The following is a 20,538-nucleotide window of genomic DNA, read 5'->3' on the forward strand; positions in this document are numbered from 1 at the left end:
GGCTGCTTAGTGCTTGTTGTATGCTCTGATAGGAGCAGGGTTCATGAAGCAGCCTCCGCGGGGCGGTTCCGGGAGTCAGAACTCGGGCGCCCCGCGCTCGGCGTCCGCTCCGATAGGCTCAGGTTCTTAGAAGCACCCAGGCGCAGAACCCTAGCAATCTGTTTGCAAGCCACAGGCGAATTGTAGCCTGGAATTACCTGATCTATGGCTGAATGAGTTGCGGTCAGTCGAAAACAGGGGACGTGACGTCAGTTTACCAAGATGGTGGCTGCTGGCCTCCTCTGTGGACTGACCGGTGTGTACAACCGAGAAGGACCGCTTCCTTCCCCCGTCTGGAACCCAGAATTCAGCCCTGAGTACGGTGCTTGCGCGGCTGGCAGAAACTGCAGCGCTGTAACCCTGCGTCTCTATCCCAGCGCACACTGCAGACTTTCGCCGCGGGGCGATTTGCTGAATAAGCAGTTACCCTCCGTGCGACAAACCTCTCGCGTTTGAGTCCCCGTAGCCGATCCTCGTGCGCTGGAAATCCTTCCTCCAGGTTCCGGAGCACCCCACTATTGCTGGAAATTCCTAACAAGATATCCTTTAGCCGTCCTGACTTGTCATACTCCCACACAGTGAAGCAGCACACGGGGGTAATGCACTCCCCTCGCCGCCATCTTCCCCCTTCCAATTCACCCATTTAAACTGAACATTTTAGAAGTTTCTAATATCTTCACAGAGTCTAAGCATAATCAATTTTAGAACATTTAATCACCCCCAAAAAACACCCTGAGCCCTTTTGTTTATACTGCCCAAATCCCTACTCCTATCCCCATTAATCTTCACCTCATAGGCTTCCCTATCTTGGATATATATAAATGGAGTCACATATGATTTGTGACCACCTTCTTCACTTATATAATGTTTTCAAGTTTCATGCATGTTGTAGCATGTATTAATAATTTATTCTCTTTATGGCTTAATATTCCATCAGTTGATAGACATTGGGATTGTTTCTGCCTTTTGGCTATCATGAATAATGGTGCTGTGAACATTTGTATCCAAGCTTTTGTGGATATATGTTTTGATTGGGTGTATATTTAGGAGTGGAATTGCTGGGTCAGATGGTTTACTGTATGTTTAACATTTTGAAGAACTGCTAGACTGTCTTCTAGAGTGGGGGCATCATTGTTCACCATGTATAAATGTTCTGATTTCTCTGTATATCCTCACCATGTTGTTATTATGTCTTTTTTTTTTGTAGCCATCTGTGGGTATGAAGTGGTGTCTCACTGTAGTTTGGATTTGTATTTTCCTAATGACAATTATTGTGCTTTTTAAAAATTCTTATTTGGTAAATTGTTTTTCCAATAGTTTGTTATACTCCTTTAGTTTTATTGTACTCACTTACGAGTCTTGGTATTTCCTCTTTGAACTCTTATTTCCTCAGTCTTTTCAGCTATCTTTGTTGGTAGCATACACCTGGCAGAAATAAAGGCATGTTCCTAGCTTGTGACCCTCTTGGCAAGTTTGGTAAAATGGCGTGCTCTGGGCTAACCCACTTTCCATCCTCACCTTTTTCCAATCAGGCAGCCTCACCTCTCAAGGGTCCTCACAGCACCACTGGCCCTGGGACTGCCTTTTTCTCCCTTTGTTGTCACTGCTGGATTATGTAGTGCTCAGGGTTGTCCACAGTGGAGTCTCCCCTCTACCTCAGGAAGACTCCAGTGCTGCTGTGACATAATCCTCCATCAGAAATGTGGCTGACAAAGTTGATTTTCAGTAATGTATTCACAGCAGCACTGGGAGAGAGGTTGTGTAACCAGGCAGCTCCCAGCCTCATTTGGCGGAGAGCTGTGTTCTGCTTTCACTGCCTCAATAGGTCCCAGCACCATTGATCTCCCCAAGTCTTTTCTCAGCCTTGTGTTCCATCTTCCCTGTATTTTCCCAGGTCGGGTTTTGGAATGGATCCAGCAGCCAGTCTAGCTCTCCATTGTGTTTAGAATTAGAATTTTGAAGAATATAATATTGTTCATACTTATTTGACTTTGGGTTGTGTTTTCCCCCTTTGTCATTTCCCACTTTATCATTCAGATGTAACTTGAGTACTTAAGATGTGCCAGGCACCAGTCTACCTGGGAATACTGCAGAGTTAAGATTGCCTTTATGGAGCTGACCTCCTCAAGCAGAGAGATGATGGTGACTAGTTTAATCAACACAGAGATCTCCTGATCCAAATCAAGTACTGTGGTAGAGGAGAGGAGCAGAGGGCAGTGGCACCACTTTGTTCTGGGGGGTTAAAGGTAGCCTCTTAGTAGAGGTAACACTTGAACTAAGTCCTGATTGGCAAAGAGAAGCCAGAATAAAGAAAGCTCAGGGTTGAAGGTCAGGGAAGTCCAAAGGCAGGAGTAAAGCTGGTTTGTATGCCTGGAACATGGTGATGGCGGAGGAATTAATGGGTGGAAGAAGAGGCTTTAGGAGTAATGCAACCAGATTCTACATGATCCTGCAAGTCACAATTGAGGAGTTTGAATTGTATCATGAATATATAGTGGGAAACTACCATGGGAATTTTGATCAAAGGATGTGGATATTTCTTTTTTTTTTTTTTTTAGGATGTGAATTTATATATATATATATATTTTTTAATTTTGTTTTTTGGTACTGGAGATTGAACCCAAGGGGCACTGAGCCACATCTCTAGGCCCTCTCCCCTTTTTTAAAAAATTTGTATTTAGAGATAAGGTCTCACTAAGTCACTTAGGGCCTTGCTAAGTTGCCTAGGGTGGCTTTGAATTGTGATCCTCCTGCTGCAGCCTCCTGAATCGCTGGGATTATAGCCACCATGCCCAGAAGATTCTGGCTTCTCAGTAGATAATGTGGGGCGATGTAGTAGTAACAAAGAGACCAACAGGAAACAGTGATGGTGGTCCAGGCAGAGTGTAAGTTGGTTCAGCATAGGATGAAAGCAATGGAGATGGAAGAAAGTTGGGAAGCATTATAACATCCAGGGGGTGCCACAGGACCCACCTTGAGACTAACCAGATATTTTGAGTATTTTGTGGGCTACCTGTTAAGTGCCTAGTGTGTTAGTTTACTGTTGCTGCATTATAAACCATTCCAATTTAGTGGCCTATTATAATAACTATTTAATATTTCCTCTGATTCTGTGAATTTACTGGGCTCAGCTGCGTTGTTAACTTCGAGTGCTGAAGACTGGGGTCACTTATATGGCTGTACTTGCTAGGGAACTGGGTTGCAACTGTAATGCCCAGAATACTTCTCTTCTTCCAGAGTCTGTCTCCATGTGGCCGCTAGTCATTCACTGGTTTAGCACATGCATGCCAATTCAAAGAGGGAGATATGGGAAGCTGCCAGTGTCTTTAGACCTAGATTCCAAAGTTCATGTTACTTCTCTCATTTTCTGATTGGTCGAAACTATTCATAAGACCCACCCAGATTGAAAGGGAGGAGCAATTGACTGTGCCTTTGGATATGAGGAGCCACTTATACCTACAGGGATGATTACTTTGAAACTTACTTTAAGCCTTGGAAGAATTTCAAAGATGGCTTTTGAAAATTTTGGTGTCCAGGTTGGGAAAGTAAGAGCAAATTACAAAGGAAGAAATCTTGCTCTTCTTTCAACAAAGTTATTTTCTAGGCTAAGAGAAAACTGATTCTACAAAAACAACTCAGGTTTCTAAACTTCATCCAACCCTTGGCAATCCACTTTGTAAATGTGCCTTTTAATCTTACTTCTGAGCTCTTTGCTATAAAACCCTAATTGCACATGTTCTGTTACTACACGAATGAGGACTCTGGAACAGCAGTCATTGCAGAAGAGCATGCCTTCAGTGCTGCTCTTGGGCTTCATAGGGAATGTGTGAAGTTCCCCAGTTCTGCTAGGATACCCTCCCTCTGAGAGGGCCTCCCTGCTAATTGAGATTTGTTTTCACTCCCATTTTTGTCAGTTTGGCTCATGAAAAATTGACATATTTCAGAAAACCCATACACAAGGACAGCAGTAATTGGCCCCTGTGGCACATTGCATAATAGTGTAGTCATACAGTATGTCCCATGTGTATGTTACCTACTAGATGCTAGTGCTGGTTAGTATTTAGAGACTGGCTAAAATATAACATAGACAAAAAGAAGCTGTAAATCCAGTGTTTAGTCCTGCATTTCACTCAAGTGACTTAAGATTTTTAAATTTTTAGAAATCATTTTGACTTTATTATAACTGGGGTTAGTTTTTTGTTATCTAGTTGGCAAAAGTTGTCTACAAAGTTTTAACTGAAATTTGAGCTTTCCAAATAAGTAATGCAGAAAGACCTACTTTCTGACACATAGAAATACCATAAGTACTAATTACATATGGAAATTAACCAATCCTTTGAGTAATTTTATGTTTATATAACCACGTTTCTTTCACATAGACTGCCTTGCCATCCAGGAAAGGATTTCGGCATCAGACCACCAAGTTTTTGTATCGTTTGGTGGGATCAGAAGATATGGCTGTGGACCAAAGTATTGTCAGCCCTTATACTTCTCGAATTTTGAAACCCTATATCAGGTATATGGGGAAGAGATGTGGTGTTGAGTGTGTCACAGGGAGTAATGTTTGTGCTTTCTGCACTCCATTTTTCTGTGACCAAAAACTTCTGCTTTGGGTGCTCTTCCATCCTTTCTTTGTTTCAGCTGTCCTTTTATAGACAAGATGGTCCTTTTATAAAACAAAGATAAATCAACTAGTAGATTTTTTGTGATTATCTTAATCATTTTAATTTTAAATCTTATAGTTTAATAGTCTCTGAAATGAGAAAAAATGCAGAGATGTCTCAGTTGAGCCAGTATCCAGACTGGCTTAGGATAATTTCGAATAATGAGTCTATCATATAGAGCAGTGTAAATTAGTTTAAAATTTAAAGTAGATCAAAGTATGTGTGAGTTAGCTAGGAATAATATAAGCTATTTTTCTTGACTTGAATTTGTTTATTTTCTGTGTTGCTGGAGGCGTGATTATGAGACAAAGCCACCCAAACTACAGCTTCTGTCACAGATTCGTTCCCACCTGCACAAGAGTGACCCTCATTGGATACCTGAACCCGACGCGCCTCTCGATTACTGCTATGTCCGACCAAATCACATCCCAACGATCAACTCTATGTGTCAGGAGTTTTTCTGGCCTGGTATGTTCCCCCTTCCAAACCAGGCAGATCAATTTTCTATATAGTTCACCTTTTTAAATTACTGTATGCCACATGACCCTAAGACCTTTAGTCATATGATTTCATGTAGTTTGTTTCTACTAACATAGAAATATTAAATTATAAATGCCTCTCACTTTCCTAAGATCAAGAAGAAGCCAGCAATTAAAGTAATAAACAGTGTTTTTGTTTGTTTCTCTTCCCTGTTTGTCTCTGCTTCCAGAATAAAAGATTCATCCTGTTTTGCTTCTACCTATGTTTAGATACCAGGTAATGTCTATCAAAGATACACAGACTGGTAGCTTGGGTGCGTTTGGACACTTTTGTTTTTGGCTTAATAGTTCTTTATGCCTTGTTGGTTTAGCTGTTCCTTAGTGAGTGTTAGTACTGCCAAAAGGTGTTTTTAAAAGTCCAAATACCTCAGTCATGGACTTTGAGAATAAAAGTAAACCCAGTAGGGTTTGTTATCTTATCAGCCTTAACAAAATTGTCTCTGAGGACCAGAGCCATCAATTAGAGGAACACATTTTAATTGCTAAATATTACACATGTTGTTTTGGATCTGCTTTGAAACTTAAAGGATTATTTAATCCATGTCTTCCAGATGTTAGGATTTCACCAAGATTTAGAGCCATGTCATCTTTACTGCCTAATAATCATGTAATAATGCATGTGGTGGCAGAGCTGTGCTCATTCTTCTGGGAGTGGTACTGGGGCCAAAAGTGGCATTCTGGGAGCATCTGCTGCTTCTGCCATTATGCTAGGTACCTTCATACATCATGCACAGAATCATTTTTTAAATTTTACTTCTTTATTATAAAAGGTAGCATTTATATAAAAAACTTATAAGTTGTATATGGAAGGGGTAATATGAAATGGACACTCTCTGGGATCTTTACCCAGCTCTGTCAGGTCTGGGTATGCTCCTTGCTTACATGTTGCAGGAACTGAGGCCCTGAGACATTTTGAAATGTGCCAAGTCACACACATGGTAGAGGAGGCTGAGTCAAAGCCAGGTGTGTCCGGTTCTGAACCTGAGCGCTCTCTCCTATCCAACCTGTCCTGCCTCTCATCTTTTTAACATATGTATTTAGAAAAGACTATGTTAATTTTGATATTTTCTAAAATTCATTTTTGTGATTTGAATGTGTGGTATCTATGGTAATATCTTTGCCTCCAATTTTGGGATTTTTTTAGCATGTAGGTATAGCTATAAGTACAAATTGAACAGCTTGGTGTTCCTTAATTCCAAAAGGCACACAGTTTGAGTCTCTGGTTGTTTCTTTTCTTTAGGCATTGACCTGTCTGAGTGCCTGCAGTATCCAGACTTCAGTGTAGTCGTCCTTTATAAAAAAGTCATTATTGCTTTTGGCTTCATGGTTCCTGATGTGAAATATAATGAAGCATATATTTCATTTCTGTTTGTCCATCCTGAATGGAGAAGAGCGGGGATTGCAACTTTCATGATCTATCATCTGATTCAGGCAAGTGGTCTGTGCTCCTGATTTACCTTTCAGGGCTCCACTAAATGACCTGGAGTCATGAAGCCGAGGTGGTCCTGTCCAGCACAGCCCAGTGGTGGGGCCTCAGAGCCCAAGTGAAAGGAAGCCAATCATTACCACTCGGGGCTATAAGAGCCCCCCCTAAAATAAAATTACTGTTCAAACCCTGGTTTCATTTTGTGAATATATGTCATAAATTAAACAACAAAACACCTAAATGTAAGACTGTAACGTATGTGTGCTATCCATACTGGTAACTGCTGCTGCTCTTGGACTCAAACTGTCAAAATTCTGAGAAGTTTTTGTTTTGTTTTAAGTAGTTGTAATATTTTAGCACAACTGTATCAATAAATAGCATATAGTCTATTTATTTTAATTTGGCTATCACTGTATAAACTGTTGTGACCCTTCTACAACTTGATTCTTTTTTTTTTTTTTTTTTTTTTTAACATATTTATTTATTTATTTAGTTATTGGCAGACACAACATCTTTGTTGGTATGTGGTGCTGAGGATCGAACCCGGGCCGCACGCATGCCAGACGAGCGTGCTACCACTTGAGCCACATCCCCAGCCCCCAACTTGATTCTAATATTCAATTCTTCCTTTGATATATCTCTTTTATCTTTGAAGAAAATATATCACATATTTGTATGCTAATGTCAAATAAAAATGCAATAATTTCCCCTCTCCAAGGAATTATTTTTCTCCCTGGTAATGTTTCTGGTAACTATTGTTTAGGAAGTATTTAGTATAGAGTACTGAGTGTAAACTTGATGTGACCAAGATTCCTTCTAAAGAGAGGCTAGAGATGATAAAATGTTTTTCCAATTTTTAATGGCACTTCTTTTCCAATTTGTAATGAAACTTTATTAATAATTCCCAAATGTTGGTAGGATCCTTAAAAACCATCTTGCTAGAAATTGCTTTATTCTCAAGAAATCATTCCTAGCAGTTAACCTGTGCTACCTTATGTTTCAACTGAGACCCATTCAGTTATTTCTACCACATCCCACCCACAGAATGGATCTTCTCTGCAGGGTGCCTGTAGGGTTCTCTGCCTTTTGTGTTACCAGAAAGGGCCTGTAGGGAGGGCAGGGATGACATCTCAGTGTGTGTTCTCAGTGCTGATTATAAGACCTGTCATGGAGGTGATCTTTGCTAAATGGGTGGAGGAGTGGTTCATCTTTGTATGTATGTATCTTGCACCCCATTCAGATCATCAATCCCAGGGCCTAAATTCAGGGGGCTCAATTGGTAGTACTTGGTGATTGTCAAGGTTAGGTGATGTGTATTTGTCATCTAGAAAACACTAACATCACCCCACAAAATTTACTTTATAAGCTCAATATGCCCTTGTCCTGGTTATAGTGGCAGGGCTCTTTTGTCCCCCAAAATGGCTTTGGGTATAAATTGTGGGTTAAGCAGAGAAAAGAAGGTAGCTGCCAGGTGGCCTTCAGAGTGCTTACAGAGAGGCCTTGGGAATCATGGATTAGAAATCTCAGGACTCGGTCAACTTCAGTCCCCGTGCCTTCCTCATTAAAAAACAACTTCTTGCTGGGTGTAATGGTGCATGCCTTTAATCCCAGCAGCTTGGGAGGCTGAGGCAGGAAGATCACAAGTTTATGGCCAGCCTCAGCAACTTGGTAAAGCCCTGTCTCAAAATAAAAAGGACTGGGGAAGCACCCCTGGGTTCAATCCCTGGTACAAAAAAAAGAAAAAAGAAAAAAACGAGTTCCTAATTTCTCTGGCTTTTGGAACACCTTATTCTGTGTAGCTGGTTAAAGAACCTAAGAGTGTCTTGTGTTCACAGAACAATTATTACCCTTTTCCTCAAAGATTAGGCCAATGCAAAATTCAGGAATATCATTTCTGTGAAGCAAATACTGTCAGTTTTGGAGGGATGGAAGGTGGATTTGGGATTCAGAGGGTCTGGACAAGGTCCTCAGGTTTTATGATTAAATTCTTAATATTTAGTAACAAGATCATGGCATTTGCAGGGAAATGGATGGCATTAGAGCAGATTATGCTAAGTGAAGTTAGCCAATCCCTAAAAAACAAATGCCAAATGTCTTTTCTGATATAAGGGGCGGGGGGATGACTCAAAATGGGATAGGGAGGAAGAGCATGAGAAGAAGATTACCACTAAATAGGGAAGAAAGATGGGAGGGAAAAGGAGGGAGAAGGGGAGTTGCATGGAAGATGGAAGGAGATCCTCATCGTCATGTATGATGTTGTGAGGAGAAAAAGAAAAAAGCAGTGTGTCACATTAGATTGGATAGAGAGAAGTGATGGGAGGGGAGGAGAGCGGAAGGGGGGGATAGGAAGGGCAGCAGAATAAAATGGACATTATTATTGCTGTATGTATATACGTGACTGAGCAATGTGATTCTGCAACCTGTACAATCAAAAAAATGAGAAATTATACCCCATTTGATTCAAATGTATGAATTGTCAAGATCATTGTACTGTCATGTGTAGCTAATAAAAAAAATTCTTAATATTTAGTATCTATGTGTGTAGTTTAGCACCTTTTCTAGCACGTCTAGGGAGGAATTTGTATGTTGGCGGGGCAGGGTATGAGATGACATTTAGTTTATAAAAGTAGAACTATCTCAGTCTCTAATTCTTGAAGGTTGTCATAGAGTTGATGCTGATATGTTTGACATTTAAATGTAATTCAATTATAAGTTGACAATAAAATATCTCCCTTGACCCTTTGATTCAGAGGAAAACAAAAACAATGCCCAGATTTTCATTATCTCCTTAGTCTTAGGAATGTTTAGATCAGCAGCAAAATGTCCTTCGGTTTCTAGCCGTTGCTAAGTACTGTGGTGCCTCGGCCTCAGTCCCTTATTTCCCCAGTTTCCATAACTAACTGCTTACGCTTAAAAGAGTTTCTTCACCTACTCATTTTCCCTCAGGCCTTTTTGTTTTCATCTTGTATTTTTCCACTCTTTTGGCAGACCTGCATGGGCAAGGATGTAACCCTTCACGTCTCAGCAAGCAACCCTGCTATGCTGCTCTACCAGAAGTTTGGATTCAAGACTGAAGAGTATGTTTTAGATTTTTATGATAAATATTACCCGTTGGAGAGTACAGAGTGTAAACATGCGTTCTTTCTGAGGCTCCGGCGTTGATGTGAACCAGCTCTTCCCAGAGAAATGTGTGGGCTATCAGGGAACAGGTATTCACAGAGTCCTGCAGGCAGTTATTGGTTTCATAGTGAGCTCAGATCTCCTCTGCCATTAGATGGATGGTCCTCCACACCTCAACTGGGGAGAACCAAGCAGCAGGCAATGAAGTGAGTGCTGAGCAGCCCTTCAGCATAGTCACCCTCCAGTCTTTCATGGAGCGACCTTCAACTGACATCTTGGATTCCACCATTCACTAAAACTGAATGCTGCTGCTGTCCCTCCCTCCACCTGACAGCTTGTGAGAATAAAAGAACTTCTAGATTGATATTCTTGGTGAGAGAGAATCTGTGTGTCCTTATTGAGAGGACAGGAAACCCAAGAAAGCACTGTGTCCTAGGATGAGAAATTATGGGATGATTATAAAAAGGGGATCCCACCCTATTCCCAGCCAGTGATGTGCTGACATTAGATCCAGGAGGACTTCTAGGGCATTGAAGTTCTTGTCTTTTGCTGACTTTTGTCACTGCCAGGAAAAATAAACTAAATGTCTGTGTCTACATGTTGCCTTATCTATTGTACCTGTTGGCATCTGTTTGCAGAGATGGACCTGGGAATGAGGGATCTCTTTCTCCCCGTGGTCTGAGAAGTCAGTAGGGGATCCGAGTGGTCGAGCAGGCTGCCATTTAGATTGCCTCCCCTGGCATGCCCAGGACATTTGCAATATATAAGTGGAGGTGGAGGTGTTTACAAGCAGAACCTGCCATGGATATGACTTGCCCCATCAGCAGGACAAGGCTGCTTGGTGTGTTTGTGGATTTTGGAGATGGACTGTCAGTCTGGTGTTTTGGGACCCAGTGAGAACATTTCTAAAACTATCAGATATTCTGAAATAAAAATTGTATTAACAACCCATGGGAAGGGCTTCAGTCCAGCAGGTGGCTTTTTAACCCTCTTTAAGAGCAGAGGTTCTTGGACTGGGGCTGTAACTCAGTGGTAGAGTGTTGGCCTTGCCAATGTGAGGCACTGGGTTTGATCCTCAGCACCACATAAAAATAAATAAAGATATTGTGTCCATCTACACTAAAAAATAATTTTCAAAAAGAGCTCAGATTCTTAACTTCTGTGGAATATGAATTACTTTAAAAATCTAGAGGAAGCCAAGTACTCTGTAGAAAACTCTAGTGCATTTTTAAGATTTTGCGTCAGGGCTCCGTGGACACTAGATTCTATTCCATGGGCTATATTTGCAGCCAGATTGAATCCCTTTGTTCAAGAGAAGCATGTTCAGCTCCCATGGTAAGATGGTCAGCCAGTTGTTCTGTACCTGAGGAAGTCCCTTAGGCTCCATTTCAATTGTATGGGAACTCCTAGCAGCATTCCTCGTGTCTTTTTTCTTCCTCCTGCTCTCTTACTTCCAGGAGTTTTCTACCTTTCAAAGATTTTTTTGTTGACAAAATGAATTGTAAGCCCCACAAGTAAGATTGAGGAAACAACCTTTTCCAAACATAGAAACCAACTTTTAACTGTTGTGTGTGAATGATAAGACTTGTTGTTGCAGAGAGTGTCTCAGGTGATTGTCTCCATAATTTCATGGAGCTGAAGAAGGCCATGGTTGCTTTAATTGACTTTTTTTTTTTTTTTAACCCAGGGGCACTTAATCATTGAGCCACATCCCTAGCTCTTTTTAAATTTTTTTATTTTGAGATGGTCTTGCTAAGTTGCTTAGAGCCTTGCTGAATTACTGAGGCTGACTGAACTCGCAGTCCTCCTGCCTCAGCCTTCCCGGTCACTGGGATTATAGGTATGTGCCATAGCGCCCAGCTTTAATTGACTCTTTGTTTTACATCTTTTAATTATGAAAATTTCTAGTCATGCACAAAGTCAGAGAATGACACAGCAGAACACCACTACCCATATTCAACACTTAGCAAGAGCCCCTGATGCTGAAAAAATATTTTAAAGTAAATCCCAAGTATCATACATTCTATCACTACTCATTTAAGTAGATATTTTTAACAAATATGGATATTGTCTTTTTTAATTTTCATTTCTATTACCTTTTAAAATATTTCTTTAGCCATATTAATTGTAAAAATTAATGGATTTTGCTGTAACATTTCCATACATGCATATATCATATTTGAATTATGTAACTATGGATATTTTCTTAAATCAATCCTTATTATCATTCTTCTAACCAAACACACATTTTTGGAATTGTCTCATTGTCAACCTGTAGTCAGGCCATCTGGATTGTTTCACAGTTGGTTGGTTTATAGCAGCAGCCAGGCATGGTCCATGTTATAACCAGTTAGTTTCCTGCCTCATTATTCCCCCTGTCACTGATTTGTCACAGAAACCAGATCAGTCACCCTGTGGAATGTCCCACATTGTGGTTTAACTTTTTGTCCTTGAGGTGTCCTTTGTGGGGCAAGACTAACTGGGGAAGGTGAGGAGTGGACCTGACCTTGTTTCTCAGCAGGAGTCCTGGAGGAAGCCTAATTTCCTTACCTGAATCCAGTCCCTGCTTGGGCACTGGGGTGGGGCCATTTCCTAATGTAGGCATATGGGGCTGCTGTTGATTTTGATCTACCTTCTTCAGACTTTCCCCTGGACTAGCACCATAATAAATGCTTAACTAGTCTTATGGAAGATGTTTTGATAGATTTGCAGTCCTAATTTACTTTGAAATTTCAAACAAGGAGAAGGGTTTTTTTTTTTTTTTTTTTTTTCATGACACAAAAATGGTCATGAGTTTTAAAAAGCTGAGGAACCCTATCTAGAGTTGTATATTCCTGAGGAGTTTGGATTGTCCCCTGGAAGTGGACTTTTATAGTCAGCTGGGCCCCTCAGTACCTTGTAGGGGTAGGAGTGTGACCAGAATTAATGATGTCCCTATTTCCCCAGACTTTCTAGGAAAGTTGAGTCCTGTTTATAAGCAGGATATTTGAGAGCTGGAACCTTAATTTTGAATTTTCTAAATATAGTTAACATACTTTTCTGTAAAGTGTGCATCATCTAAAAGCCACAGTGCCTTGTGCCTTGGGAGTCTCTCCTGGAACTGTCTCCTGTGCCATCCCCAGCCCTAGGGAGAAGCTCCCAGGTCAACTCCACAACCCTAGGTTGCATTGCACACTGTGATTAAGGATATTCTTCAGGCATGTAATTGCAGGAAATTGGGATAAAGAATAATGTATCTCAATACTGGGAATGGCCATAGGGTCATAATACTTCATTAGAACACACTCACCTTACAGACTTGGTCCATTAGTACATACTTGACCCTAAGAAACATCACTATCATCTATTAAAAACAGGTTAACTGTGCATATTATACTTCAGCTGCCTCATCTGTAAAATGGGTTGATAATGCCTACCTTTTAGATTTATAGTGACAAGCTCACCAAGGTTGGGAAAATCACAAATAGAGGACTCTTAATTCAAAGCTGGGCAGTGTGGCAGAGGCTACAGCCTTCCCTGCTCTGACTAAACCCTGAAGGAGGAGGAGTGGGAGGTGGGAGGGAAACCTGCGTGTGCTTGACTCACATCTACTTCCAGTGCTAGCACAGGGTGCAGCTCCACACATGTGGAATGAATGATAGAGGAAATAAACTGTGTGCATCAGGGGTTCAGTGGAGTGAGAGACCTCAGTGATACCTCTTGGTTTTTTTCACTCTTCAAATTTGACATGCGTATTTTGTTTATCACAAATTAAGTGTTTCTCACTGCACCTAGCTCCTTCTTTCTCTCTTACTGCTTAGAACCTTACAACATTGTACAGGTTCCCTTATGTCTGAGGAACCCCTACAAAAGTAACCAAAGTCTGTAAGTTTGGATTGTATGAGCTGAGGATAAAACTGATGGTGGCTTAGGTAAGAAGCTGGAAAGCGGCCTGTGGCTGTGCCATCAGAGATGCTGCTATAGCTTGAATATGGTCTGAGTATATCCCAGGGTTTTATGTATTGGAAACTTTGTACCCAGGTGCATTGGTGGGAGGTGATGTGAAACCTTTAAGAGGCAGAGCCTAGTGGGAGGTCCTTAGGCCAGTGGAGGGTGTGTCCTTGGAAGGCACTGTGGAACCCATCTCTCATATGTATGGATGGGAAAGCTAGCTTCCTATCTGTAGATGTGATTTCTTCTTCCCACAAATGCTCTTACACATGCAAGTGCTCACCAGAGCTAAACTGATGCTAGTGATATGATATGCCCTTGAACCTCCAGAACTGTAAGCTAAATAACCTCTTTGCTTTTTTGTAAAGCTCCCTAGCCTCAGATACCTTATAGTAATGAAAAATGACTAATGTCGATGGAATGGCTTCAGGAAAGCCCACGTGGAGGGTATTGACCATTGACAGGGTGAGGAAGGGAGAGGGAGAGGAGCAACAAATCAAGTCCTGATGTGTAGCGTTTTCTGATTTGTAGGGTATAAATACTCTCACTGTGGCTGATTCCTAGCCACCAATGTGATATTACTGTACCAGAGTAGGACAAGCATAGGAGCACTTCCATCCTACAGACAACAATGGGTAGAAACAATACATAGGCGTGAGAACACAGATAATAGTAATGTGTAGTAAAGTAACTATTGTGTTGTAAATTTTGAATATCATCTTTTTTTTTCTGTTTTCCTTTTTCATCTTCTTCCCCACCCCACCCCCCTTTCTCTCTTTCTTTCTTCCTGATTAAATCCAGGGCCTCACACATGGTACACACACACACACACACACACACATATTCTACCACTGAGCTACCTTCCCCAGCTCCATCTTTATTTTTTATATGATTAATTCAATTGTAAATGTATATAATTTTAGCTTTTACTAATGGTTTGTTGTTGAGAGCCACAGCTGAAGGGGCCTCAGCAAACTTTCAGACTGCCAGCTGATGATTGGCTCACAGCGGCCCCAGCAACATCTAGCAGATTGGCTCCTCTGTGGTGATGCTCATTGGGCTGTTTCCCTGCCCTTTCAGACCACGGAGCTGCTCATTGGGGGACTTTTTTGGCTCTGCCCACGTGACCCAGCCAATGGGCCTCAAGAGCAGGAGGATTGTGGGAGGTGGAGAGGCTTGTGGGATGCCGGTGGTGGCAGTTGGGCTCTGAGGGTTTTTCCTGAGGAGCTGTTTTGTTTGGCGTGTGTGGCTCTAAAAGTTCGTTTCTTTTGACAAGTGGCTCCTGAATTGTGCCCAGCCAGACTGTGGCAGTTTGCAAAAATCCTGTAACTGCTTACTATCAGCTCCTGTGTGCAGTCATCATGGACCTTTGCAGAGTGGGATCCACTAGCTGGCCTAGTGGTCCCACAGGCAGAGGTCATATGACCAGCTTCTAGCACTTGCTGTGTGTTGCCCACAGTGTCTGGGCTAGGGCAGGGATAGGGCTATGTGCTAAAGGTTCCTGTGCTGCCAGGAGTAGCTGGTGGGGGTAGGCAAGGAAAGAAGAGGGAGGCTTCTGAAGCCCAGGGAGGTGGTGGTCACAGCCTCACATTTATCCATTTGTAGCTGTAGTGACCTCCAAGTCGGTTGCAGGAGACACTCCTACAGCTTAGAGCTTCTGTATCACTTAAAACCACAAGAAAGCTGTTAGTCTAAAAGCAGGGGGTAAAGCACTTGCATGCACCAGGCTTTGGGTTCTTGGGTTTGATCCCCAGCTATGTGGAGAGGTACCAAGTCTCCTCCCCTAGCCATGTCCTTTAGCACCACTCACTACCAATGCATCATCCACACTAAAAACTTCAGCCACCGCTTGCCCTGTCCATATTCTTCCTGGCCAGTTGGGACCAAGTTCTGAATATTTGTGTCCCCTGCAAAAATCAAATGTTGAAACTTAATCCCTAAAACAATGATATTAAGAGGTAGAGCTTTGGGGAAGAGAGCACTTGGGGAGTAGGATTAGTGCTCTTATGAAAGAGGCCCAAAGGGGTCATCTGCCTTTCTGCATGGAGGTTCATGGCTGTCTGAACAAGAGAGTGAACCCTCTCCAGGTGCCTTAATCTTGGACTTTGAGCCTCAAGAACTTTGAGCAATAAATATCTGTTGTCTAAGTCATCCAGTCCATGATATTTTGTTGCAGGCTGCAACAAAGTTGCCCTGGCTGGCCTCCAACTTGCAATCCTCCTGCCTCAGCCTCTCAGATCACTAGGATTTACAGACATGTGCCAATACGCTGAGCTGTCAGCTTATTTTTTATTATTGATTTTTTTAGTTATATATAACGTTAAGATTCATTTTTACATTATTATAAAAACATGGAATATAATTTGTTCTAATTCAGTCCCTAGTATTTCTTTTACCTCCTCCCTCCCTTTGTTCCCTTCCCTCTATCCTACTGACCTTTCTGCTATTTAATTTTTAGTTTCAGCTTTTTTTTGTATATTTTTAGTTGTAGATGGACACAATACCTTTATTTTGTTTACTTAATCTTTTTTTAATATTTATTTTTTAAGTTTTTTAGGTGGACGCAATATCTATTTTACATTGATGTGGTGCTGAGGATCGAACCCAGTGCCTCATGCATGCCAGGTGAGCACTCTACCGCTGAGCCACAATCCCAGCCCCAATCTTTTTTTTTAATGTGCCTCACGTGTGCTAGACAAGCGCTCTACCACTGAGCCGAAACTCCAGCCCAAGTTTCAGTTTATTTTTAAGTCTAGTGTAATCACGGTACATGAAGTTTTCATGTCCTGCGTTTTATCATTGTTATAGCATTACCATTTTCCAAGTTGCTAAATAGTATTCATAACCATTTTTAATGACTCTATTTTCTTATTCTTTTATTTTTCCTTATTAAGATACATGCACTTATAAATAACATTGCAGTGAATACACTTGCGCATGGGGGATTTTTGTTTGTTTTGTGTCTGTGTGTTTCATATTTTACACCATGGATTGAATTTTTCTTTTTACTTCTGGATAGATTTCCAGAAGTGGATTTCCTACATCAAAGGATGTGATCATTTTCATTGTTACTTTCTCATTGTTACTTTCACCATTGAAGTATTAAGGTACGAATCTCACTTCAAAACTGCCAGAATTGGGTATTGCTATTTAAAGTTTGGGTTTTTTGACTAATTTTTAAATAAGCAATAATTTGCCTTGTGAAAAATTATTAGCATCTTGAACATTTTTTTTGTTTGTTTCCTAATAGCATTTTTTTTTTTTTTTTGTACATTATCCTGTCCTTTGTTGATCTCAAGGGAATAGGGTGATCTCATTTGTTAATGAGTTCTTTCTACAACGTAGGTATTGATCCTCATCATGGTTCCATCTGGAGAATTTACTTCATGAGGTATTAAAGGAACAGGGATGTTGAGGGAGGGAGACAAAAGAAGGGAGGGACCAAGACCAGGGTAAGCAGCCCAATGGCAGGACTTGCAGCATCTTTTCTAGGCCCTGGGCCAGCCCCAGTACTAGTCTCTGAGCCCTGGGAGGAGGCAAAACTGGTCACCTGATCTCTGGAGAGGCCCTTTGCTCCAGCTGCTCTCCTGGGTCATAAAGGGAGCCTGGCTTCCTTCCCTGGGGTTCCTCTTGTCTGCAATAGCAGACTGCTCTTATTTCCCACCCAGCCCCAACCCCCTTTTTTAATCCCACAGAAATAGTTTTATCTCTTAATTCTGAGGTCATTTGCATCAGAGATGGGTGTGAGCTGGCTGTAAAAAGCCTGGCCTTTTTTGTTTTCTTGGGCCTGAATCCTGCACCTAGTCATCTCACTTTCTCTAAGCTCCAAGGTCTGCCTGAGCTTTTGTAGCTCACCTGCTGGAATGAAGGACCTGCTTCTTTACCTTTTCTAGGAAGAAGTTAACTGAGTGTTAAATTCCATTTTGTTCTCATGACTTTTTAAAATATATATATATATTTTTTTAAATATATATATATATAAAATCATATTGGTGATTTTCCTCCCTTCCTGCATTTTCTGTAGATAGAAAAACAGACTCAGGACTAACTTTAGGGCTCTAAAACTTTAAACCCTTGGGGCATTCTGAGGAGCACAGGTGCAAATTAATGTTTGGGGAAAGCAAATCAGGTTCCCTGGGGCTAGAGAAGATGAGGAGGGGAGGCTTGAAGTAGGGAGAAGGCTGTGCAGGTGAATTTGACAACTGAAACCCCTACTCAAACTGGTTTAAACAAGTACCACCACCAATTATTGTCTGCCTAGCAGTTTGTACCATGGTTACACAGTTTACTAGATTATTAACCCTTTAGCTTTGGGCAAGTAACTTAACCTGAGTTTTCTTACATGAAAAAGAATTGTTGGTATCAAATGACTTATTATAAGCAACTACCACCATAAATTGTTGTCTCAGCTAGAATAAGTCTAGAGGCAGTGTATCTCATGGTCACCCAATTTATCAGCTCATTAGCTGTGTGACCTTAGGTAAGTAACTTAAGCTGAGTTTCCTCATTTATGGAAAAGGATTGTTGGTATTAAATGAATTAATATAAATAAAAATCTTAAAGAAATCACTAGCATACAGTGCTTTATAAGTATTCATAAGCAACTATATTGGTCAGTCATTGCTGCATAACAAATGCACAAATCTCTGTGGTTTACAACAGTAAGTATTTCTTTCTGATGTGTCTGCAGGTTGGTAGGGCTTGGCTGGGCCATTCTAATTCATTCTGTGTGCACAGTTGATTTTAGTTCCTGTGTTGGATGAGCTGCGTTCTCCCTCTTGGTGTTCCTTCTGGGACCCAGAGTGGCCCTGCAGCAGGAACCAGAGGAAGGGTGGAATCCCAAGATTGTAGAAAACAAGGCTGTGGTCAGGAACTGGTATTCCGTCATCCTGCCACCTTTGTTTTGGCCAAAGCCTCACATGTCCCAATATCACAGGGAGGGAAAATAACCTCCTCCCACTCCAGTGGGTGGCAGTGTAAAATCACATGGTCACGGACATGGAGAATTATAAATGGTGTACAGAGGAAAGTGATCAGTAGGTAAAATCTTAACAGCAAGTAAATCTCCTTATTTAACATTGTTAAATTTGAAATATTTTCTAATTCCTTCTGTGACTTCCTCTTTGATCCGTGGATTATTTAGAAGTGAATTATTTAATTTCTATATCTTTGGGGGATTTCCTATATCTTTCTGTTATTGATTTCTACTTTAATTCTCTTGTAATCAGAGAATATGTTCTAGTGTCAATTAAATTTACTAAAGTTGCTGGCTGTGTTGTGATTATGTAATAGAATGTCTCTGTGCTTCAAAGAAACACTCTGAAGCGTTTAGGGGTAAATTGTCATAGTATATCTGACCTACTCTCACTTGGGTCAGAAAAAAACTCTGTGTGTGTGTGTGTGTGTGGTGTGTGTATAGTAAGAGAAGAAAGAAAAAAGGAGAGGGAAAGAGGAAGAGAGGTAAAATCTTAACAGCAAGTAAATCTGAGTGGAGAGTATACAGGTATTATTTGTTATTTGTACTTTTATTCTTGCAACTTTCTGTCCGTTTGCTTTTTTCTTTGTATGGGGATTAAACTCAGGGCACTTAACCATCAAGCCACATCCCCAGCCTTTTATTATATTTTATTTAGAGTCAGGGTCTCATTAAGTTGCTTACGGTCTCACTTAATTGCTGAGGCTGCCTTTGAACTCCTGATCTTCCTGCCTCAGCCTCCTGAGCCACTGGATTACAGACTTCTGGCTGCGATTATTTCCATATATTAAAAAATAAAATAAACACAAAGGAAAAGCTAATAATCTCTCCTACCTTGTCCAGTCTCATAGGTACGTATCCTTCCAAACCTCCATACCTATACAAATTCGTACTAATATTTATACACTTAGATGGTGTTTTAGTGAGCTTTTTCACTGCTGTGAACAAAAGACCTGTCAAGAACAGTTTGAGAGAAGGAAAAGTTTATTTAGAGCTCTTGGTTTCAGAAGTCTCAGTCCATTTATGACCAGCTCCATTGCCCTGGGCCTGAGGTGAGGCAGAAGTAAATCATGGTGTGAAAGAGTGTGGTGAGGAAGAAAGCAGTTCAGGATGTGGCCACCAGAAAGCAAAGAAAGCAGGCTTCCCTCACCACTGACAAAATATAAAACCAAGGCATGCCCTGGGCGACCCACCTCCTCCGGCCACAGTGTCTACAGTTCCTACCCAATTGATTGCTCTCAGAGGATTAATGCATTGATTATGTTAAGGCAATCATTACCCAATCTTTTCACCTCTAAATGTTCTTGCATTGTCTCACACATGAGCTTTTGGGGGACACCTAAACCATAACCGATGAGATTTTTTTTTGTTTATAAAAATAGGATCATTCTCTGTGCGATAATTATTCTTCAGTTTGATTTTTTTTTTTTTTAGAGAGAGAGAGGATTTTAATATTTATTTTTTAGTTTTCGGCAGACACAACATCTTTGTTTGTATGTGGTGCTGAGGATCGAACCGGGGCGCACGCATGCCAGGCGAGCACACTACCACTTGAGCCACATCCCCAGCCCTAATTTTTCTCTCCTAAAAATACATCTGTAGGTCAAAAGATAATTTTAGGGCTGGAGTTGTAGCACCAACCCTCCAAGTGGTAGAACACTTGCCTACCACATGTGAGGCACTGGGTTTGATCCTCAGCACTACATAAAAATAAATTTTTAAAATGAAGGTATTGTGTCCATCTAAAACTAAAAATATGGGGCTGGGGATGTGGCTCAAGCGGTAGCGCGCTCTCCTGGCATGTGTGCGGCCCGGGTTCGATCCTCAGCACCACATACAAACAAA

At 41.2% G+C, this 20,538-nt stretch overlaps 1 protein-coding gene across 3 annotated transcripts in view; it reads left to right on the forward strand.

The window, feature by feature from the left end:
• Kat14 (lysine acetyltransferase 14) overlaps nucleotides 1-10,384 on the forward strand; it is a 44,322-nt gene extending 33,938 nt beyond the window's left edge. For 2 of the 3 annotated variants that reach the window (XM_015483220.2, XM_015483230.2), the window contains exons 7-10: nucleotides 4,419-4,555; nucleotides 4,996-5,171; nucleotides 6,483-6,673; nucleotides 9,657-10,384. In XM_015483220.2, the coding sequence (XP_015338706.1) occupies nucleotides 4,419-4,555; nucleotides 4,996-5,171; nucleotides 6,483-6,673; nucleotides 9,657-9,830 (678 nt within the window). In that variant the 3' untranslated portion in view covers nucleotides 9,831-10,384. Of the gene's footprint in view, nucleotides 1-4,418; nucleotides 4,556-4,995; nucleotides 5,172-5,412; nucleotides 5,460-6,482; nucleotides 6,674-9,656 lie in introns of those variants that run through there. The other variant, XM_048811342.1, reaches the window with a different exon arrangement.
• The last annotated feature ends 10,154 nt before the right edge of the window (nucleotides 10,385-20,538 follow it).

The sequence above is a fragment of the Marmota marmota genome, unplaced genomic scaffold (genome assembly GCF_001458135.2).
Source record: "Marmota marmota marmota unplaced genomic scaffold, marMar, whole genome shotgun sequence".
NCBI lineage: Eukaryota > Metazoa > Chordata > Mammalia > Rodentia > Sciuridae > Marmota > Marmota marmota.